The sequence below is a fragment of the Macaca fascicularis genome, chromosome 6 (genome assembly GCF_037993035.2).
Source record: "Macaca fascicularis isolate 582-1 chromosome 6, T2T-MFA8v1.1".
Taxonomy (NCBI): Eukaryota; Metazoa; Chordata; class Mammalia; order Primates; family Cercopithecidae; genus Macaca; species Macaca fascicularis.
The window spans coordinates 158,140,700-158,164,962 of record NC_088380.1 but is presented as its reverse complement, the minus strand read 5'-3'; the positions used below and the strand labels follow the sequence as shown (position 1 = coordinate 158,164,962).

Below are 24,263 nucleotides of genomic sequence, written 5' to 3'. Positions count from 1 at the left end.
GTTATAATTTAACGTAACCTTAACTGGTCAGCATTTTGCAATATCCTTACATTTTGTCATGTAATTTTTAATAGTTTCATAATATTCCATCACACAGATTGATCATAACCTAATCAATCTTGTGTTGCTGGACATTTCCCTTATTTCCCTTTGTTTCTCTACTATAATCTGTAGGCTGGCACAAAGGTCTTTGTGCACTTCTTTATTTCCTTAATGTTTCTTAAAGTAAAATTACCGAGTCAAAGAGTTTGATTGTTTTGAAGGCTCTTAAAACATTGCCAGATTGCTCTTTAGAAAGCAATCTGACATGTACAGACCTATACTCACCATCTGCAATTATTATTATCTGCATTTATTTATCATCTGCATTTATTATCAAGGCAAACACTGTATCAAGGAGTTTACAGGCCAAGTTGAGTGTGTTCTAAAACCTCATAAGTTAAATATCAATATGATATTTTGGTGCCAGGCCAGGATGCCACTAACAACAACAACATGAGGTCAGGGTGCAAACTACATTGCAGAGATCACTGGAGCAGGGAAAGCGTCCTCCAGGGGGGTGGTGCATCTGAGCTGCGTACTGACAGGTTGGAGAAAAAAAGTGGTGGCAGCCAAGGTGGGAGAAGGAATCAGTGAAAACCAGGAGGCAGAACTTATGAGATTGCCCAGGAGAAGCAAAACAATTGGTTACAGGAGGAAGAGTAGGTCATGGGAGAGGAAGAAACTGTGAAGGTTTGATAGGGACCATTTATGGAGGGCCTTGAGTACCTAGCTAATGTTCCAGTTATTTTTCTGATTGTAGTGAGGAATCAGAAAAAATCAATACCTAAATGATTCATTTATGTATCCACGGTGTATTGTTAAGTGCAAGGGACATTTCAAAAAAAAAAAGTGAATGCTATGATTGAAGTCTTATAAAATAAAAAGAATGTGTATAATATATGTAATTTGTGATATTGTGTAGAAAATATATAGATGAGTATCTTCCAAGATGTTAGCATCTTGGTACTGAGATTATCAATGCATTTACATTTTCCTCCTGCTAAACTCTAGTTCCTAATTGTTCTGCAGTGATTTGTATTGCTTGTCCAATAAGACGGTATCAGTTAGGTCATGCTGACTTTAAATGGAGGGTGGTAGCATCCACCTACCCCTGACTTTACAAGGGGGTGTTTATATTGTGTGGGGGAGTGGGGGATGGCTTCTTGTTTATCACAGTAATTGGAGATGCTCATGGCATTCACTGGGTGGGGTCCAGGGCTACTAAATGTTCTGCAACGAATGGTCCAGTCCACACAAGAAAGAGTTTTTTATTTAAAATGCCAGTATTGTACCAATTAGGAATCAGTAAGTGTATGTGTTAATTAGGAAACAGTAAATGATGGAGCTTTTGGGTTATACGCCAAAAAAAAAAAAAAAAACGATTCTGAGGGAATTTAAGCAGAAAATAAGTTCCATGGAAGGATATTACTTTCCACTAAATTAAAAAGCAGGTGTGAGGGAAGAACAGGAGCCAGGGTAGCGAGGAGGATGTAGATGGTATAACTAATGAGCAGCCTCCTCAGGAATCCACTATCGGAATTCATCTTTACCCTTTTCTAGTCCGTCCTTAGGTCCCTATGCTTTAGGTTTACATTCAGACTCCTGGAAGAGGGTCTGAATGCCCCAGCTTGAGCCAAAGGCTAATCAATCCCCTAGCTCTGCCACATGACTGTGATTTACAGTCCTCCAACGCTGCATTCAGTGACAAGAGAGAACTCACCAAAATCAAATTGGTATCAGGAGAAATGGACACTAGTTGCTAAAAGCTGACAAATAGCCACTGTGAATCCAGTTATTTATTTGGTATTACACTTATTTTTTAACTATTTGTACAACCTCTTTTTTTTTTTTTTTTTTTTTGATAAAGGGCCTTACTCTGTTGCCCAGGCTGAAGTGTGGTGGCGCGATCTTGGCTCACTGCAACCTCTGCCTCCCAGGTTCAAGCGATTCTTGTGCCTCAGCCTCCCAAGTAGCTGAGATTACAGGCGTGCGCCACCACACATGGCTAATTTTTGTATTTTAGTAGAGATGGGGTTTTACCATATTGGCCAGGCTGGTCTCGAACTTCTGACCTCAAGTGATCCACCTGCCTCAGCCTCCCAAAGTACTGGGATTACTGGGATCGCAGTGAGCCACTGCGACCAGCCTGTTCAGCCTCTTCTGAGGTAGTATGGTGCAGAGGGTTCAGAAGAAGTTCTAAATGCACCCTAACTCACTGTGAGATTTGGCACTGTGGGGCACTCCCATTCATTGTGAGGGAATTTGATTAGGGGCAAGGCACTGAGTCAACCATGAGGTTGGAAGAGTCATCATCTCCCCTTTTTGCTTCTCCCATTCCTTCCTCAGGTAGTGGAAGCTGTTAATAGCACAACCAACAACTGCCATTCCAATGAGACGGTGATGCTGACCCCCACCATGGACTCGCGACTCTACATGCTCTCCTTCCTGCCCTTCCTGGTGCTGCTGGTCCTCATCCGGAACCTCAGGATCTTGACCATCTTCTCCATGCTGGCCAACATCAGCATGCTGGTCAGCTTGGTCATCATCACCCAGTACATTGCCCAGGTGAGTGCACACCTCACACCTACCCACTCCACTGGGCAGGGTTTTTGTGTCAAGGATAGACTGAGCTTTAGATACCTGGAGGCAACCCTGTAGGTGGGTAAGAGTGTTCTGAGGGACATGCACCTCCCTGTAGCATTTCTTCTACAAGGATGTCTCCGTGCAATCCCATTCTTCTGATTGTCTCCTTCTTCATGTTCTTTCTCCAAATACCTATTTTTATGTCAAATTCTGGCTTTTTTAAAAAAAAATGTCCTTGCAAGGAAAATATCTTGGTTGGTGAACTGTAGACCATTCCTGTAATGGTTGGCTGACAGCAAAAGGCAGGTGAAAACAGGTTCTTGTACTACAGCTAAAAGTTATTGAGTTATCCATAGGGTACAATTTCAGGTACCCAGTATTACCCCTAAGGAAGGCAAGAGAAAAAAAATCTAGCCGGGCGCGGTGGCTCAAGCCTGTAATCCCAGCACTTTGGGAGGCCGAGACGGGCGGATCACGAGGTCAGGAGATCGAGACCATCCTGGCTGACACGGTGAAACCCCGTCTCTACTTTAAAAATACAAAAAGCTAGCCGGGCGAGGTGGCGGCGCCTGTAGTCCCAGCTACTCGGGAGGCTGAGGCAGGAGAATGGCGTGAACCCGGGAGGCAGAGCTTGCAGTGAGCTAAGATCCGGCCACTGCACTCCAGCCTGGGCGGCAGAGCGAGACTCCGTCTCAAAAAAAAAAAAAAGAAAAAAAAGAAAAAAAATCTAATATTTAGTCACAGAGGAATACATAGAGAGTCTCAAAAACCATAAGTTTTCAATAAGTGTCTTGTTACTAATTAAAAAAAAAACCTATAAGCAAATCTATTATAATGTTAGTTATGATGTCTTTGATGTTGAATTATGGACATTGATTTTCTCTCAGTTTCCTGATTTGCTATCCTTTCTAGTTTTTCTTTTATTCATTTACTTATTTATTTTATTTATTTGAGACAGAGTCTCGATCTTTCACCCAGGCTGGAGTGCAGTGGTACAATCTCGGCTCATTGCAGCCTCTGCCTCCCAGGTTCAAGTGATTCTCCTGCCTCAGCCTCCCGAATAGCTGGGACTACAGGCACGAGCCACCACTCCCGGCTAATTTTTGTATTTTTAGTACAGATGGGGTTTCACGATGTTGGCCAGGCTGGTCTCGAACTCCTGACCTCAAGTGATCTCCCCGCCTTGGCCCCCCAAAGTGCTGGGATTACAGGCATGAGCCACCATGCCCAGCCTAATTCTTCTTTTGTAATGGACAACACTACATAGAAAGTTAAGTCTCAGAAGCCCCTTGGCATATTTAATAAATTCCAGTTGTTCTTTCCTTTTAAGAAACCACAAGAAAAAAAAAGCTATATTGTCTGTGAAATTAAGTAAAAATAAGTCAACCTTTTTAGAATAACTGCAGATCAGTCTTATATTCCTTAGAAGATACTGAAGAATTCTATAAAATTGAATTTCCTAAAGAGATAGCTACCTTTAATACATTTTTGGACAATTCCAAAGGTTGCCCAGTTAGAAAAATGGCTCTGTCATCATTTTCACATTCTGGGTCACACAATACATAGAATATTTATTTTACACAGTCTTCTCCCCTTCAATTTACAGCTCATTAAAGAAGAAAATGGATCTTTCATATTTCATACTTTGGGCTCCTCAGATTATTGCTATGACTGCAGTCACAGGAATTTCCAGCACCCATGACCACTGTCCATTCAAAGGTGTTCATGGGCGCGTTCGGTGCTAATCTGTGGTGTGGAAGGTTTTCTTTTGGAGGATTTTTTTGTTTTGTTGTTTTGTTTTTGAGATGGAGTTTTGCTCTTTCGCCCAGGCTAGAGTGCAATGGTGCAATCTCAGCTCACTGCAAGCTCCGCCTCCCAGGTTCACACCATTCTCCTGCCTCAGCCTGCCGAATAGCTGGGACTACAGGCGCCCACCACCATGCCCGGCTAATTTTTGTATTTTTAGTAGAGACGGGGTTTCACCATGTTGGCCAGGCTGGTCTTGAACTCCTGACCTAGTGATCTGCCTGCCTCAGCCTCCCAAAGTGCTGGGATTACAGGTGTGAACCACCGCACCCAGCCTTTTTGGAGGTTTTTGATAAACCAAACTTGCCTCTATGAGATACTATTCCTTCAGTACTTTGACAATACCGTCCTCTGGCTCTTTGGTATTGTGCAGTGTTGAAATCAACTTTGATCGTGGCCTACATCTGTTTGAAGTTCTCTAAACTTCTTGACATTCAATTAAAAAAAATCAGGTCTCATTTCCGATTACCCTTCTCTTAAAGGAGCTCAAATGTGCTTTAAGAGTGACTACCTCATAGCGTTTCTCTCTCCTTTAGGAAATCCCAGACCCCAGCCGGTTGCCACTGGTAGCAAGCTGGAAGACCTACCCTCTCTTCTTCGGAACAGCCATTTTTTCTTTTGAAAGCATTGGTGTGGTAAGGTTTGAATTGAGGTGGCCTTATCCCTAGTGCTTGTGAGTGACCTTCTGGAAAGGAGCTGGGAGCTCTGGGTTTCTGTGTCCCGCTGGCCATTGTTTTGGGCCTGCTAGAAAATGCCCATGGGAGAAAGTAACCTCTGACCTCACTTGGGACAGTTGTCACCAGCAAGAGAAAAGTTGATTACAACAGAGAGTCAGGAGACAGTTTTATTTTTGTCCCCACATGCCTATTAAACATCTATCGACATGAGTTTCCTAATCTTTTAAAATCAAGATGAACCATGGTGTCCAATTTAAAAGATTTGATTAAACATAATGGAGTTTTAACCTGGAAAGTTCTGTGTATTTATAGTCTCTACTTCCACACTTGTGGAAAGTTAGTGTTGTTTATATATTTTTAAAAATACTTTTAGTGTACATACAGTAACATTCACTTTTTTGGTGTACATTCCTGTAAGTTTAGAGAAGCACGTAGAGGAATAAATGCACCAAAATCAGGATACAGAACAATTATCCTTCTGTTCTCTGCCTGTACTGTCTTCTCTTTTCCAAAGTGTCACATATATGAGATCATACAGTATGTATGAGATTGAGACTGGCTTCTTTCACTTAGCCTAATGCATTTTAAATTCATCCATGCTGTTGCACACATCAATAACACCTTGCTTTCTATTGCAGAGCGTCCACTGTCTGGGCAGTACCACAGCTTATCAACGCACCTGTCAAAGAACATTTGGGTTGTTTCTAGTTTTTGACAATCATGAATGATACTGCTGTAAGCATTTGTGTACAAGTTTTTGACATTGAACATCTTTTCATTTGCTTGTTGGCAATTTGTACATCTTCTTTGGAGAAACGTCAAGTCCTTTGCTTATTTTTAATTAGGTTGTTTGTCTTTTTGTTGTTGAATTTTGAGAGTTCTTTGTTTATTCTAGATACTAAATCCTTATCAGAAAAATGATTTGCAAATATTTTTTCTTATTCTTGTCTTCTCCCTTCTTTTTTCCTTTTAAATTTTTTCCTCTTAAAAATGAGATGGGGCCGGGTGCAGTGGTTCACGTCTGTAATCCCAGCACTTTGGGAGGCCGAGGCAGGCAGATCACTTGAGGCCAGGAGGTCGAGACCAGTCTGGCTAACATAGTAAAATCTCATCTCTACTAAAAATACAAAAATTAGCTGGGCATGGTAGCATGCACCTGTAATCCCAGCTACTCAGGAGGCTAAGGCAGGAGAATCGCTTGAACCCAGCAGGTGGAAGTTGCAGTGAGCTAAAATCGCGCCACTGCACTCCAGCCTGGGCAACAGAGCAAGACTCTGTCCCATTAAAAAAAAAAAAAAGAGAGAGAGAGAGAGATGGGATCTTGCTATGTTGCTCAAGCTGGTTTTTAATCCCTGGACTCAAGTGATCCACCTGCCTCAGCCTCCCAGGTAGTGGGGATTATAGTTGCATGACCATAGTCCATCACACCTGGCTTCTCCCTTTCTTGATAGTGAACTGTGATGCACAAAAGTTTTTAATTTTTATAAAGTCCAATTCATCCTCTTTCTTTCTGGTTGTACTTTGTGTGTTATGTCTAAGAATCTATTGCAAAATCTAAGTTCATGGCTAGATGTAGTGGCTCACACCTTTAATCCAGTACTTCAGGAAGCCGAGGCAGAAGGATCACTTGAGGGCAGGAGTTTGAGACCAGCCTGGGCAACATACAGAGACCCTGTCTCTGCAAAAACAATTTAAGAATTAGCTGGGTGTAATGGCACACACCTGTAGTCCCAGCTACTCAAGAAACCGAGTGGGAGAATCACTTGAGCCCAGGAGTTCAAGGCTGCCGTGAGCTATGATTGCACCACTGCATTCTAGCTGGGGTGACAGAGCAAGACCCTGTCTTTAAAAAAAAAAGAAGGAAAGAACGAAATCATAGGTCATGGAGATTTACCTCAGAGTTTTCTTCTAAGAGTTTTATGGTTTTAGCTCTTACATGTAGGTCTTTGATCCATTTTGAGTTAATTTTGGTATGTGGTATGAGGTAAGGGTCAAACTTCATGTTTTCATATGAAGTTATCCGGTTGTCCCAGCACAATTTGTTGAAAAGACTATTTATTCTTTCCGTGTTGTATAGTTTTGACACCCTTGTCAAAAATCAATTGACCGTCGATGTATAGGTTTATTTCTGTACTCTCAATTCTATTCCATTGGTCTATAAGATCATAAGTCTACCATTATGCCAGAACCACACAGTTTTGATTACTATAATTCTATAGTATTCCACTTTAATTGGCCTATTGACTTTTTGACTATATCTTTTTCTATAGTACTTTTAGTAGTTTATCTAGGTACTATAATATATGTTTTCACAGTTTACTTTGAGATAATTAATATTTTATCACTGCTAGTAAACTGTCAACATTTTACAATCGTATAGGGCACTTTCCCCTTTATGTTGTATTGCCATATGTATCTAAACACACTGAAACACCAACAATGTTATCATTTTTGCTTTCAATAGTCATACATAGTCCTTGTAATAAACTTACTAGGAAAAAATAGGCTATTATATCTACTCAGATATTTACCGTTTCTATTGCTCTTTCTTTATTCTTGAAATCGTATTTCCTTCTGGCATCATTTGCCTTCAGCATGAAGAACCTTCATTAACATTTCTTTTAAAGCAGGTCTGCTAGTGACAAATTATCTTCATTTTCTTGATCTGAGATTGTCTTTATTTTGCCTTTATTCCTAGAGGATATTTTTTCACGATATGGAATTCTAGGTGGACAATTTTTTTCCATCATTTTGAAAATATGATTTCCTTTCTTTTTGCCCTCAGTGGTTTCTGATGAGAAATCTGCAATTGTTTGAATCATTGTTCTCCTATGTGTTTTTCTCTTGCTTTTATAATTTTTAAAAATCTTTTTTAATCAGCCGTTATACTGTATTATATTTAATATAGTTTCTTTGAGTTTGCCCTGTACAGGATTTCTTGAATCTGTAAAAGTTTGTCTTTTACCTAATTTACCTAATTTCAGCCATTATTTTTTTCAGATTTTTTTTTTCTTCACCAATCTCTTTTTCTTCTCCATCAGAGATCCCAATAACCTGAATGTTAGACTTTTTGATGTATAGTCATCCCTTAGTATATACAGGAGATAGGTTACAGGGCCCTGCTCCCCCCTCCCCTAAACACACACACCCGGTGTATAACCAATCTGCACCTACTCAAGTCCTGCAGGTGGCCCTGCAGAGCCTGAGTATATGAAAAGTCAGCCCTCCATACATACAGGTTTTGCAGCCCATGAATACTGTAGTTTTAATATGCATTTGGTTGAAAATATCCACTTATTTGAGGACCTGCACAGTTCAAACCCATGTTGTTCAAGAGTCAACTGCATATCCCACAGGTTTCTGAGGCTCTGTTCATTTTTTAAAAAAATCTTTCTGCTCTTTGTTGTTCAGATTCTGTCATTCCTGTTTATCCTCAAATTTACCGACTCTGTTTTCTGTTATCTACATTCTGCTATCAGGCCCCTACGGTGAGGTATTTAAATTTTTATTATTTTATTTTCCAGTTATAATATCTCCATTTGTTTCTTTTACATTGCTTCTACTTTGCTAAGAACTTGTATCTGTGCATTTATTTTAATAGCATTCTCCCTTACTTTTTGAAGTATGGTTATATTACCTGCTTTAAAGTCTTTGCCTAATATTCCCAACGTTTGAGTCATCTTAAGGTTGGCATCTGTTGTCTTTTCTCTTGAAAGTTGGTGAGATTTTTCTTGTTCTTTGTAGGTTGAATAATTTGAAACTGTATCCTATGCATTGTGAATATTATTTTAGGAGACTCAGGATCCTGTTAAAATCCTCTTCAGAATGTTGATTTTTGGTTTTAGCAAACCACCTACCTAGTTAGATTCAGATCATAAGTCCTTGCTCACCTTCTGTGGGCCATGGTTCCAATATCCAATTAGTTTTCAAAGCCCGTAAAGTGATATTTGGCTCTACCCTGCTTATGTGCCACCTAGTGCCAATCGGCAGACAGGACTCTACACAGTAGTTCAGTTCTCAAAGCCTTTGCTTTGATGCCTTCATCAGTTCCACACATGTACAGCTCAGGGCTGGGCCCAGAATATTATTCACAGATTTTAGGAGATTGCTTTTTCCAGTTTTCTCTCCTCTGTGTTTTCCTGAACACTCGCCAGCTCGCAGTGGCTTCTTGTTCCCATCCTCTGGCTAGAAAGCCAGGATTTTAGCCTCCTACACTGTCATGTACTTCCTGTGACCAGGTCTGCCTCTGGGGATGAGCAATGAGTGAAAAGAGAAAGAAAAAGCGTAACAGTGATTCTTTCCAGAGTCAGTTTCATGAGCAGGTGAATCATGCAGCCACATAAGGTCCAACTTTCAGAAGGATCTCGCACTTAGTTTAACGCTCTGCTGGAACCATCTTTCACCAAGGAGCCCTGCATTTTCATTTTGTACTGGGGCCCATAAATTATGTAGCCAGTCCTGATTTCCCACACTCTTCAGACTCTTAAAGCCCATTTTCCTAGTACTACTGTGTAGAGAGGATTTTTATCTCAGATTTTTGGGTGCCTGTGTGACCACTACAGCCACTGATATACCAGAATGCTGCTTAGTGACTGGGACTTGCCTTGAGGTCTCGGCCTGGAGATAAAACAAAGAAACAGAAAAATAGAGTTTCTCTCCATGCTCTTCATCCCACAGGGGACCCTATTCTAAGTCATCTGGCCAAAAAGAAGTTTCTCTTGGCGTTATTTTCTGTCTGTATGCACCACATAGTTCTAAGATTTGGGAGTCCCTTGAGGTTAAACTGGGACATATGGGAAGAAAAAAAATCAGGAAACTCACCACCACGACAGTTGTTTTTTCTTTTTGATTTCCCTCCCCATTCTGCCTTCTACTATTTACTCTTCAGAACCTGTGCACAATTGCTTTATGTATTTCGTCCAGGATTTTTAGCCATAATTAGTGAAAGAGATATTGTGAAGTGTGCTTATTTCATCTAGATGGAACTGGAAGCACTTTGTTTTTAGAATTTGGAGTAGTCATGGACAGAAGCAGAGTGCAGTGGTTGAGCAAGTGACTTTGGAGGCAGAATGTGCTGGAATCTTGGTTTGGCCGGGGCTACTCTCTGAACTCTAACACTCCAACTATAAAATGATGACAATGTTTGTTCAGTAAGTATTTCTTGAATGACTACTATGTGCTGGTGATTCTTAGTATTAGTTGAAATTATCTTAAGAAGAACTCTTCTGGCCCAGTCTCCAATTTTACAGAAGAGGGACAGCCCCAGAGAGAGAAAGGGACTTCAGTTAGGTCACCAGCTAGGAACTGTGCAGATGTGATTAAAGCCTAGTACATCTGACTCTCCGTCCAGGGACCTTCCCACTCACTGTCAACAGCCATTTATCTCTTTGATTGATTGATTGTGGAGAGAGAGAGAGAGAGAGAGACAGTGAGACAGAGAGAGAGAGAGAGAGAGGAAGCCAGCTACCCAGTCTGAGCAGGCCTTGTGGAAAGATCATTTTTGGCCTTGAGAATATATGCAACGAAATTGTGTTGCAGGGTGCAAGAGCTCAGGTTGGATTGTCTGCTCTCCACACAATTATTGTATAATCGTCAAACATCCTCCTGAGCACCTGCTGCAACTAGACCTAATCCAGAAGAAAGTGGAAAGGCACAGGGATGACCCAGCCTGACACTGCCCTCAAGCATCTTCCAAATGCCTGGAATAGAGGGAAGGTTAGGGAGTGTCAGGGCTGGAAGTCTGCATGTACAACAGAAAAGAATTCAACCGTATAAGGGAAAAGATGCTAAATTCCTTAGTAACAAATATACCCATTGCTATAGGAGTAGAAGCAGGTACTTGGACTTTGGATAACAGCGCTGGTCTACAACCTGAATCTGACACTTTCTGGTTCTGCAACTTGGGATAAGTTATCTCACTTTCAGAGCCTTGTTTTCCTCATCTGTAAAACAAGAATTATGGAGGTACCAACTTCATAGAGTTATGGTCTTTACAGTATTAAAAAATAACCACCGCCAATATTTACTAAGCCTTTGACATGCCATTATGGTGCTTGTGTAATTCTCCACAAAATTTGCAAAATTCGGCCAGGTGTGATGTGTCTCGCCTGTAATCCCAGCACTTTGGGAGGCCGATGTGGGAGGATCGCTTGAGCCCAAGAGTTCAAGACCAGTGTGGGCAACATGCAAAAGCCCGTCTCTACAAAAAGATACAAAAATTAGCCAGGCATGGCAGCGTGTGCCTGTAGTTCCAGCTACTCAGGAGGCTGAGATGAGAGGGATCTCTTGAGCTCGGGACGCAGAGGTTGCAGTGAACTGTGATTGTACTACTGCACTCCAGCCTGGGCAACAGAGAGAGACTCTCCAAAAAAGAAAAACAAAAAAAACAAAACAAAACAAAATTCATTTGAGCCCGTTTTCAGATAAGAAAACAGATTAGCTAAATAGTGCATGTAGAGAGTGCTTAGCACACAGCCTAAACAAGGAGTAGGAGAAGGTAGCAGTGGTCTCTTGGACAGTAAGAGTCTGAGGAGGAAATTATGGGATGAGAGACAGGAAGATTGGTTTCAAAGACAGAAGAGATCTTCAAATGCCCAACTGGCAAGAGGCAGACTGGCCTCAACTTGGATTCTCTTAGAACCAGGTATGCATTTAGGGGAAGAAGGATTCTGAGAACAGAAAAGTGAGAACCTGGGGTGTGGGGAAATGCATTGCTGGCAGAACCAGGAAGCACTGTCTGGTCCCAGCTGCCACCAGCGCCCTTTGTTCCTGGAGTCTCAGACTCCCCACTGTACAGTGATGGGGTTGGGTGGGGGGAGTCTGCACTGGAATTAGGAGTTTCCAACACAAATGCCTTTGGAAAGCAGGTATAATTCACTGGTGGGTGAGGGTGAGGGGAGGAGGGCCTGGTGAATGGGAAAAGAACATTGTGCCTAAAGGCATTCATATTCAATTATGAAAGACTGTGCTGTCAAAACAAAATGCATCTGCTGGCCAGATCTAGCTGACCCAGTGTTGAGATCTTTGGTCTGGATAAAATCTCAGGGCCCTTCCAGCTCTTAAGGGTCTGGGGCTCATCAGGTGACTCCAGGCCTTTCTTTTTATCACCTTCCTCCTCCTTACCCTCATCTTCCTACCTTTTTTCCTCCTCTTTTATTTCCTTTTTTTCTTTAACTGTGGTCAAACACACCTAACATAACATTTACTCATCTTAATCATTTTCGAGTATACGTATATGTTAAGTAAATTCAGATTATTGCACAACCATCACTGCCTTTCATCTGCAGAACTCTTCAGCTTGCAAAACTGAAACTCTGTACCCATTAAACAATAACTCCCCATACCCTCCTCACGCCAGTCCTTCCCAACTAGCATTCTGCCTCTTTGGACCTACCTACTCCAGGTACCTCATATAAGTGGAATCAGGCAGTCCTTGTCTTTTTGTGACTGGCTTATTTCACTCAGCATAATGTCCTCAAGATCCATCCGTGGGGTAGCATGAGACAAAACTTCCTTCTTTTTCAGGGCTACATAACATTCCATTGCATTGATACACCACGTTTTGTGTATCCATTTTCTGTTGCTAGACCCTTGGAGTTGCTTCCACCTTTTGGCTATTGTGAATAATGCTACTATGCACATAAATATACAAATATCTCTTTGAGGCCCTGCTTTCAGTTCTTTGGGGTAGACATCCAGAAGTAGGATGCCATTTTTCTTTATGTTCTTATTTCTCTTTTTCCTTCTTTCTCCTTCTTACATTGTGATGTTTCTGTAGGTTCTGCCTCTGGAAAACAAGATGAAAAATGCCCGCCACTTCCCAGCCATCCTGTCTTTGGGAATGTCCATCGTCACTTCCCTGTACATCAGCATCGGGACTCTGGGCTACCTGCGGTTTGGAGATGACATTAAGGCCAGCATAAGCCTTAACCTGCCTAACTGCTGGTATCTTCATGGGCTGTCAGGTGGCGGGGACTCAGGGATGAGTGGAAACTTGTAGGTCACTTCCTCCTCCCTTCCACAGCTGGGAAACCGAGGTCTAGAGAGCCTCCCACAGAAGAGGCAGAATTGTCATTGGAACCATGGTCTCCAGATTCTCTGTCCTGGGAGTTCCTCCTTCAACAACAGCCTCCCAAATTGAGTTAAGCCTTGACATCTTAGTTTGAAGGAGGACGTGACTTAAGAAGAGAGGACAAAAGTGAGAGGCCTTGGTCTCCTAAGGAGAGAAGGGAGGGGCACTGGGAGATGGAAAGAGACAGAGAGAGGAGTCGGGGGTGGCCACACTTCCCATAGTCTTGTTTGCCACAGCCAATGGTTCACATTCCCCAAGTCAGAGTAACCAGATAAAAAAATGGAAAACAAAAACCAACTGGGCCAGCCTGGGCAACATGGTAAGACCCCACTTCTACAAAAAAATTACCATAACTTAGCTGAGCTTGATATCTCATACCTGTAGTCGCAGCTATTTGGGATGCTGAGGTAGGAAGATCACTTGAGCCCAGGAGTTTGAGGTTACAGAAGGCTGTCATCGCACCACTGCACTCCACTCCAGCCTGAGTGACACAGTGAGACCCTATCTCTTAAAAACAAACAGGCCAGGCGTGGTGGCTCACGCCTGTAATCCCAGCATTTTGGGAGGCAGGGTGGGTGGATCACCTGAGGTCAGGAGTTCAACAACTGAGGTCAGGAGTTCAAGACCAGCCTGGTCAACATGGCAAAACCTCATCTCTACTAAAAATACAAAAGTAGCCAGGCATGGTGGTGGGCACCTGTAATCCCAGCTACTCAGGAGGCTGAGCAGGAGAATCGCTTAAACCTGGGAGGCAGAGGTTGCAGTGAACCGAGATGGTGCCATTGAATTCCAGCCTGGGCAACAAGAGCGAAACTCCATCTCAAAAAAAGAAATGAATAAATAAATTAGCTAGACATGGTGGCACACACCTACAGTCCCAGCTACTCAGGAGGCGGAGGCAGGAGAATCGCTTGAACCTGGGAGGTGGAGGTTGCAGTGAGCCAAGATGGCACCACAGCACTCCAGCCTGGGTGGCAGAGACTCTGTCTCAAAAAAAACAAGCAAAACAATTTGGGAAGACCACTGGAATCTGTAAAAGTTTTGTGTTCTAACATACCCAATTCATGCAATAGCTAGCAGCCCCACAGACTTCAACAGTGCCATATTGAACAGACACGTGAACCCACATCCCACCGTGCAAGATTTTCTCCCACACCAGGTAATGTCATTAATTAAAGGACATTTGGGTCTTCTCAAGCAGAGAGTCACAGTCACTTGGAGCCCTAATTTGCCTCAATGGGGTTCCTTTCCCAAGATGACAAAGTCACTCATCAAGCATTTATTGCATGCCAATTATAAGCAGATGCCAAGCGGCACTGCTGTGAGTAGACTATGACCTTGGAGCTTCCCTGTCTTCATCGGCTCCTGATTTGGTGGTAATGGTGGAGGGACAGATAATAGTGTATGGACACAAACTATGACGTAGAAAAAGAAGCTCTCCAGAGTAGCAAACAGGCCTTGGGGATTTCCAAGGAAAGAAAACACATTGGAAGGAGACAACAGGGAAACTCATTGTCCAGCAGGTCAACTCTCTCCAAACATGGGCCATTCTGGTACACCTGAGTCCAAGTTCCAGTTGCACCGCCTACTAGCTTGTGGTAGTGGATGATTTACTTCACCTCTCTGAACCTCAGTTGCCTCATTTATAAACCGGAGTTGTCATGAGGATTAAGTTGGGCTGTGTCTAAAAGCATCTGGCTGTGGTACCTGCTCAGAAGAGGGGAATTTCAAAAACTTGGACGGGTTTGAACAGATGGAAATGAAGTAAAGAGGGTGCCCAGGCAGCAGGACTAGCGTGAGCAAGAAACACAGCAATGTGGAAGTTAGCCTTTTTAAGGAATGGGCTAAACACACAAGCACACTTATTTATTTATTTATTTATTTATTTATTTATTTATTTATTTATTTTTGAGACAGAGTCTCACTCTGTCACCCAGGCTGGAGTGCAGTGGCGCAATCTCAGCTCACTGCAACCGCTACCTCCCAGGTTCAAGAGATTCTCCTGCCTCAGCCTCCCGAGTAGCTGGGATCACAGTTGTGCACCACCACACCTGGGTAATTTTTGTATTTTTGGTAGTGGCAGGGTTTTGCCATGTTGGTCAGACTGGTCTCAAACTCCTGACCTCAGGAGATCCACCCCTCTCGGCCTCCCAAAATGCTGGGATTACAGGCGTGATCCACTATGCCCAGTGTCACACACACATTTATTAAACATGGAAATGCATCTACATTAGTGGACTGAAGGAAAATAGTCACATCTCAATAGATCAAAAAGAAAAAAACTGAGATAGAACTCAGTATCCCTGAAGCCTCACACACTCTCTGCCCCTAGCTTGAGGCCAGCAAGTAACCCTGTTTCTCCTTGTATTCCACCTTGACTCCCCCTAACTTCCACATAGCCCTATTTATACACTGTCTCTTCCTCCAAGGATTTGGGATTCTGCAGTTCTCTCAACCAACTAGAGACAACTGTTATGTGACAAGAGCTTTGGGGAATCCAGAGAATTCCTAAGGACTGATAGATCACAAAGGACTAGAGTGTTTTAGATCCAGGGCTTTTGGTCTTAGCCACTTATCCTCTGTGTCTCCCTGGGCAAAGTATCTGGCCTGAGCCTCTCTTTTCTAAAACGTAAGATTGAGCATCAGATGGTAGTGATTTGCGAAGATGCAATATATACTCAAGCTCAAGATGATTTTTATTTCATTTAGAAATGACCCTTTCAATTGTTTCCATGGAATCAGGAAAGCTTCCCTCTATTTTCACTGCATGCCCTGCTGTGACTCCCTCCTGACTCTTAGAAAGTCCCTCTCAGTCATTTTCAGAAAGGAAAACAAAAGCCCAAGTCATTGTCGCAAGGTCAGAGGTTAATGTTCCAAGGAGGCCAGTGTCAGAACACAGTGGCCATGGAGAGCAGCGCTGTGGTTTGTCTTGCAGGCTGTACCAGTCTGTCAAGCTTCTCTACATTGCCGGCATCCTGTGCACCTATGCCCTGCAGTTCTACGTCCCTGCGGAAATCATCATCCCCTTTGCCATCTCCCGGGTGTCAACACGCTGGGCACTGCCTCTGGATCTGTCCATTCGCCTCGCCATGGTCTGCCTGACATGTGAGTAGAAAGGAGAGTGCAGTGTTCCTGCTGATCTTTTCTGAGGGCTATCAAGAATCAGCCAGAATGGGCCGGATGCACTGGCTCACACCTGTAATCCTGGCACTTTGGGAGGCCGAGGCGGGTGGATCACCTGAGGTCAGGAGTTCCAGACCAGCCTGGCCAAAATGGGGAAACCCTGTCTCTACTAAAAATACAACAATTAGCCAGATGTGGTGGCATGTGCCTGTAATCCCAGCTATTCGGGAGACCAAGACAGGAGAATCACTTGAACATGGGGGGGCAGAGGTTGCAGTGAGCCGAGATCATGCCACTCCAGCCTGGGCAACGAGCAAGATTCATCTTAAAAAAAAAAAAAGAATTAGCCAGATGGTAGAGGGCAGTCATGACAATCAGCATTTACTGAACACTTACTGTATTCCAGGGACCATTCTAAAGCTTTACAACTATTCACTCATCTAAGCCTCAAGGACAACCCCATTCTTACATGTACCTAATTAGACAGATTTGCTGGTGTTCAGCCGAAGGGATTGACACAGCTTATCAAACAATAATTGTAAGAACTTGCTGTGCACTCTGGCACATGCCTGTGATCCCAGCACTTCGAGAGGCCAAGGCAGGCAGATTGCTTGAGTTCAGGAATTTTGAGACCAGCCTGGGCAACATGGTGAAACCCCATCTCTACAAAAAAAAAAAAGAAAAAAAGAAGCCAGGCATGGTGGCCCATGTCTATAGTCCCAGCTACTTGGGAGGCTGGGGTGGGAGGATTGCTTGAGCCCAGGAGGTCGAGGCTGCAGTGAACTGAGATTGAACTACTGCACTCCAGCCTGGACAACAGAGTCAGAGCCTGTCTCAAATAAATACATTAATAAATAAATCGTAAGAACTGACATGTATTGAACACTTACTGTGTGCCAGGCACTGTGTTCAGCTCTTTCTAGTCTAAATTTCATAATATTTTATTCAGTCCTCACAACAATTCTCATGAGGTAGAACTATGATAAACCCTACTTTATGAAAGAGGAAACTGAGGCAGTGAGTGATTAATAATTGGCCAGAAAGTGTCAGAAGTAGGATTTGAATTCAAGTCATATAAGTCTAGAACCAGTGCCCTTTACCTCCAGGGCAGACATTGAAAATGGGACTCTAATTTGGCAACAGGTGTTGTTTGAACCTCACAATGTTGTATAAATGTGGGCCAACATTTAAAATGTGGGCAATCTTCCATACAAAGGCAGATTTTTAAAATTTTTTGGTGGGGCTACTATAAAATATTTGGGCAAGCCTGGGATCACATTCCCCATCGGCAACAATCAGCTGGGGCTCCTTGGCCCCTGGACGGTCCTGTGCTTGCCTGTTGGCTGAGGTCATTCCCACTCACTGGCTCACAGCAGCCCCCATGACCCGGAGTACCCCAATCTGCAAGTATTCCACCAGAGGCCAAAGGAGACGGCTAGAGATTCCTGTACAGAGTAGAGGTGGCCCAGCTGTCCCTAAGATGCCTTTTGATTGTAATTGCAAAAGTGTGTTCTTTTTTAAGGCCGAATTGTATTCCACTGTATGTACAAACCACATTTTCTGTATCCATTCATCTGTCCATGGACATTTAGGAAATTCTTTCTTTTTTCTTTTTTTTTTGCATGACAAAGTGTTACTTTTAGATGATTATCAGTACACCGAGTAATAACATGTAACAAGTTCTTGAATTCTACCATCTAATAATTTTAATTAAGAGAAACTAAAAGCAGCCCAAACAGTTATACTAGTATTCATTATTCTAACCATTAGCAGGAATGGACTAATTTAAGGGTAGCTGCTGCTTCACACAGATTACAAATAACTATTTACTACTTTTTCATAGTTAGAATCCTGACATTCAAGAAAACACTACAGGGAAAAAAATGATTAATCTCTTTCTTTCTTCAAATAACTTTTTTTTACTAGATAAAAGAAAGAAAAAGTCAACATTGATACATTGATATATTTGTTACGCGAGCTAAAAGGCATGGGAAAACAGATGACATATACCCATTAAATTTCTAGGAAATACGATGTAAAAAGAAAATCTATAGATAAGTTCTAAGTCTGTACAAAGAAGCTAGATTTTATATTCTCTGAGAAGTGAAGGGACTTGCTACATAATATGCAGAAATCATGTAATACCTTTTCATAAGAATATAACTCGAGCTTCATATTCTTCAAGGGCATCTAAAATGCCAATCCATGGTACAGGCGCTTCTTTCTCCCACTCTTCTTCATTTATGCAGTAGTTTTCATGGATTTCTGTCCAAGTGTCACAGACAAAAGCCAAGAGGCTAGCCAAGGCTTCACCCTCGTTCTGCTGGAAGTAGTTCTGGAGGCTGGTCCTCTTCTTCTGAGCCTCTTGTGCCACTTGAGTGCCACGGCCACTGTGAGATTCCAGGGCTGCAGCTTCCTTGGTCTTGAACTCTTTCTCTCTCTTCAGGCGGTGCTGTTCAGTTTCAGCCTCAGCTGCCCCCTTGGCCTGCTTCAGCCTCTATGTCTTTTGCTCAGACCTGGACACCTTCTCAGTGGCTGTGTCTTGGCCTGCAGCAGCTGCTGGATCCCCTGAGACTGACTGGCTGAGGTGGCTCTTGATTCTTGCTTTTCTAGGCCAGCCCACAGCATTTATTCGACACTGATTTTCTTCTTTTGAGGTGATTCATTCTTAGTTTGACCTTGAAGGCAGGAACCATCCAGTATCTTAGAGATTCCAGATAGATCAAGGAATTTGTCCCACAGTATAAAGATAACAATCCCTTAAGCCTACACTACACTTCATGCATTATCAATTAGCATGTATGAGTAAATAACTTGAAGTAATAGCAAAGATAACTTTTCTGAATGCTTTACATGAAAAATCTCATTGAAGACTTTTATGTCCTATGCAGAATGAATCACAATACCTAAAAGGATAGTAGCCTTCATCTCCATTTTGCAGCTGAGGAAACAAGCTGAGGAAGGGGTGGGACTTAGGCAAGGCCATACAAGAAAGAATCAGACTCCTGCCTTCCAGACCTGTTCTGTTCTACCACAGTCCTCCTCCAAAGGAGGCCTGCTCACGGCTCCTGGGACTTCTTTATGACCAGGAACATTTTTCATCAAATATAATAAAAAATGTAAAAGCCCAGGTCTGTAAAACATCCTGCTAAAAAAACACAATTTCAAAATTTTTAGCTTTTCATGTTTCTTTGTTAGGTGTTTATCTGACATGTGTGCAAAACCTGGAGAAGACACTTCTTTAAAGACACCTTGTGGATTTTCTTCCAACTGAAGATCTCTTTGTATATAAATGATTTCATATTCTAATTGTTTGCAAGTAAGAGGTCTTCATACTCATGTTAATTATTAAAATGCTCGGCATTTTAAAAATTATTTATTTATTTTATTTATTTATATTATTTTTTATTCATTAAAATGCTAGGCATTTAAAAAAAGACAAGACTTCTAAAAAAATTTGTACATTGATACAAATTTTCATAGTACAAACCTTAATAGTTTGTACATTGATATATTCCAAACAGCTTGAACGGTTCCCAGCACTGTTATTTAGTGTTATTTATTAAATAAGAGCTTAAGTTTTATTGGATATGTAAGATCCAAAATGCACCTCAGTAGCATAAAGATTATTTTAAGCTAAAAACATCTGAACAAAAAGAAGCTGCAGAAAGAAACTTTATCTAATCTTCTTTCGCTGATGTAAGCAGGACCTCCTGAAAAATACAGCTGCCATAAATCCCTTCTTTGGGAAGTTTAGAGCCAGAAAAGAAACTTAGCATTATCATTGGAATTACTAACTGTTTAACACATTTTATCTGAAACTGTCGTATCTTCCATTTGTTCTTCCATAAAAGCCCCTCCTCCTCCCTCCTTTTCCCCATATTAAGGGGGTATCTTTGGCTGTTCTGGAAGCCAATTCATCTCAAGGCTCTGGAGCTTATAAACACACTTTGTCTTTTCTCTCGTTAATCTTACCTACTGTCAGTTACATTCACAGGCCCCCAACCACTGACTCTAAGTTGATAGGGGAAAAGTTTTTGAATGAGTACATTTCCTCCCAACAATATGAATGAAGAATATGAATGAATACAATTAGAGACACTCCAAATTTTGTTGTGGTGGTTGTTATTTTGAGATGGGGTCTCACTATGTTACCAAGTCTGTCCTTGAACTTTCGGATCCTCTTGCCTCAGCCTCTCAAATAGCTGGGGCTATAGGAATGTGCCACTCTGCCTGGCTGAATTTTTAATGCGTAACTTCTAGGGAATATAATTAGGGATATTGGAGGACTTTCAACTTTTCTTTCTGTAATCGAATTTCTGCAAAACAACTGGTTTATTTTTTAAGAAGAGGATTTTTTTTTCTTTTTTTTTTTCTTCAATGAGACAGGACCTCACTTTGTCACCCAGGCTGGAGCGCAGTGGTGCAATCTTGGCTCACGGCAACCTCTACCTCCCAGGTTCAAGCGATTCTCCTGCCTCAGCCTCCTGAGTAGCTAAGATTATAGGCTGCTACTACCACACCCAGCTAATTTTTATATTTTTAGTAGAGACAGGATTTCACTATGTGCGACAGACTGGTCTTGAACTCCCAGCCTTCAATGATTGACCCATCTCGGCCTCCCAAAGTGCTGGGATTACAGGTGTGAGCCACTGTGCCCGGCCAAGAAGAGGACTTTAAGAACAAACTTTCAAAGCTTGGCTAAGCCTGGAATTCTCTATCTGTCCCCTATCCCCTCCCTGCAGGCCTCCTGGCTGTCCTCATCCCCCGCCTGGACCTGGTCATCTCCCTGGTGGGCTCCGTGAGCAGCAGCGCCCTGGCCCTCATCATCCCACCACTCCTGGAGGTCAGCACCTTCTACTCAGAGGGCATGAGCCCCCTCACCATCTTCAAGGACGCCCTGATCAGCATCCTGGGCTTCGTGGGCTTTGTGGTGGGGACCTACCAGGCCCTGGATGAGCTGCTCAAGTCAGGAGACTCTCCCCTGTTTTCCAACTCCACCACTTTTCTTCGGTGAGCCTGGCAGTGCTCCTTGCCCACCAGCACCCAATTTTTAGTGATATGGATCTCTGTTTTTTTGTTTTGTTTTGTTTTTTTGAGATGGAGTTTCACTCTTGTTGCCCAGGCTGGAGTGCAATGGCACAATCTCAGCTCACCGCAACTTCCACCTCCTGGGTTCAAGCAATTCTCCTGCCTCAGCCTCCCGAGTAGCTGGGATTACAGGCATGGGCCAGCACGCCTGGCTAATTTTGTATTTTTAGTAGAGATGGGGTTTCTCCATATTGGTCAGGCTGGTCTCGAACTCTTGACCTCAGGTGATCCACCCGCCTTGGCCTCCAAAAATGCTGGAATTACAAGCGTGAGCCTCCTTGCCCAGCCGGATCTCTTTTATATGCATTATCTTTATGTCACTGCTTTGCCTTTTCTCTGGGCAAAGTCATGGTGAAACAAGAAAGCTACAAGCTCTAAATGGTGTTGGTATTTTTTAATTTTGTTTTGTTTATTACTTCTTCTTTTCATATCTCTGGCATTCCACCACATTGTGAGCTTTACCTTGGAAGGCTCTGGACTCTAGCCAAGCTTATGACAATTCGGACAGTGAATTTCATACCTAACCTGGAGCTATGCAAGAAGAAGCCACCAGAGGGCCCCAAGTGGCAGCAACTGGCCGAAGGAGGTGCAGCCAGCTGATACTGTCCACGCTTTGGCAGACAACCAGTTTTCCCTTTTCTGGGTCTGTTCAAAAAAGCAAACACTAAGGGTGGGTACATAATCCACAAGTCAGAAAGTTGTGCACGGCTCCAGTGTTGAGATGGGTAGGGCCAAGATGACCAGTGTGAAACTCTCAGATAGAAAGGACCCATGCGTATTAAATCAGGGGCAACAAACATTTCAAACCATTAGATAGCATTTCCTCCCAACTCAAAGATCCCAACAATGAATAGGAGGCATGGAAGTAGATGTGCCAATGGGGAGGGATGAGGGGTGAACATGAAAATTATTTGAATAGACTTTACCTCCTAATTCTTGCAACATGCATTCTTGATTACCTACTATGTGCCAAACAAGATTTTGTAGAATATTGTAAAAATGACCATAAATTCCTGTTGATAATGTGATTTTGCAGCTGCTCCTATGAAAAGATGAAGTCTATATCTGTATCCCTTAAATTTTTTTGTTTGTTTATCTGTGGGTTTTTTTTGTTTTGTTTTGTTTTTGTTTGTTTCTTTTTCTGAGATGGAGTCTCGCTCTGTTGCCCAGGCTGGAGTGCAGTGGCACAATCTCAGCTCACTGCAGTCTCCACCTCCCGGGTTCAAGCAATTCTTCTGCCTCAGCCTCCCGAGTAGCTGGGATTAAAGGCACCTGCCACTATACCCGGCTAATTTTTGTATTTTTCACAGAGGTGGGGTTTTACCATGTTGGCCAGGCTGGTCTCAAACTCCTGACCTCAGGTGATCCACCCGCCTCAGCCTCCCAAAGTGCTGAGATAACAAGTGTGAGCCACCGTGCCTGGCCTCTCCCCTTTAAATTTGATCTTGGCCTTGTAACTTGCTTTGACCAATGGAACATTAGTAAATGTGATGCAGTCAGAGGTTTGTTAATAACCTATGCATCAGAACTTACATGCATGCTCTGTAGAGTTGAGACCACCAAGTAAAGCATCCTGGGCTAGCCTACCGGAGGATCAGAGACCAAGTGGAACATAAATGAATCATCCCAGTTGAGCCCTGTTCGCAGATCAACCAGCCTGCCAACTTCCAGACACATGAGTAAAGCCATCCTAGACTATATCCAACCCCAGTCAGGATGACACAGACCATAAGAATTGTACAGATAATCCACAGAACTGTGATAAATAATAAAGATGTTTGTAATTTTAATACATAAAGAGTGGGAAGTTTTATGCAGCAAAAGATACCTGATACATCATTCTAAAAAGGATACACTGATTAATGAGAAAAGAATCCCCGCTGTCAAGCAGCCAGTCTACTGTCCATTGGGAAAGAGTAACAGGTAATCAACTAAGTCAATACCATCATACGTCCATCTAAGGGCAAAGGACACTACCTGCTCTGGAGCACAAAGGAAGACTTTCCACAGGTGGTATCACTTGATTGGGCTTTGAGTAGAACTTGAAAGACTGAGTCTGAATTTCCTTCCATTCTGTCCTGCTGCCTGGACATGACAGCACTTATGCTCGTGTCTGACCTTGGCCGGCAGCCAGGGGCAAGCCAACCTGAGACATCGCCTCTATCTTTCTGGTGGTGACTGCTCTCTCCCCTCCCCGCAGAATTACTAACATTGAGAAAATGCACCTAGATAACTAAATAGATGTTGAAGATCTATAGTCCCAAAAGGTGGGGAGAGGAGAGTTTCTCATGAAACTCTCTGTGGTTTATGGGAATGATCTATGCCTGTTTCAGCCTCGGTGTTAAGAGAATATTTGAAAAAGCCCTGTCCTGCTTATTTTCATCCTTCATCTTCCCTGTGCCCCCCAATTCTCAAGTCCTGGTCTGCTCTTTCTGTATGTTACTTTCTATCTGCTGGACTTCCAGAAGATACTTCATGAACACAAGTCCACTCAGATGTAGGAAAGGCTGGTGGTCCACACCCAGATCCCATAGCCTACAGAGTCCCTGTTGGGCAATAGGACACTCATAGCCTGTGCAGGGGTCCACAGTCTACTTTGCCAGAGGATGGGTTGTCATTTCCACCCTGAGCTCTCTGTTTCATCAGCAAGCCAAAGGACTTCCACTGATCCGTTCGAGTGTTGGCAATGTGATCATCCTCTCTGGAAACTCTTCTCTCCCACCCTGCTCCGCTATCAATCACCCCATCCATCCTTGAAGTTTAAGGTTATCTTCTCTGTTATTAAGAAAAGTTTACACTCATTCTCTAAAGATAAGCCCCTACTGTGTAAGATGATAGTAAGATGATCTAAGTAATTTTATTACTTAGAT

General features: G+C 42.7%; 1 protein-coding gene across 4 annotated transcripts in view; it reads left to right on the top strand.

The window, feature by feature from the left end:
• The window catches only part of SLC36A2 (solute carrier family 36 member 2), a 33,248-nt gene extending 10,057 nt beyond the window's left edge, over positions 1 to 23,191 (top strand). For 2 of the 4 annotated variants that reach the window (XM_015452157.4, XM_005558310.5), the window contains 5 exons: positions 2,389 to 2,607; positions 4,968 to 5,066; positions 12,886 to 13,052; positions 16,115 to 16,284; positions 21,048 to 23,191. In XM_015452157.4, coding sequence (XP_015307643.2) covers positions 2,389 to 2,607; positions 4,968 to 5,066; positions 12,886 to 13,052; positions 16,115 to 16,284; positions 21,048 to 21,319 — 927 coding nt within the window. In that variant the 3' untranslated portion in view covers positions 21,320 to 23,191. Of the gene's footprint in view, positions 1 to 2,388; positions 2,608 to 4,967; positions 5,067 to 5,746; positions 6,038 to 12,885; positions 13,053 to 16,114; positions 16,285 to 21,047 lie in introns of those variants that run through there. The other 2 variants (XM_015452159.4, XM_073994619.1) reach the window with 2 other exon arrangements.
• Positions 23,192 to 24,263: the final 1,072 nt, after the last annotated feature.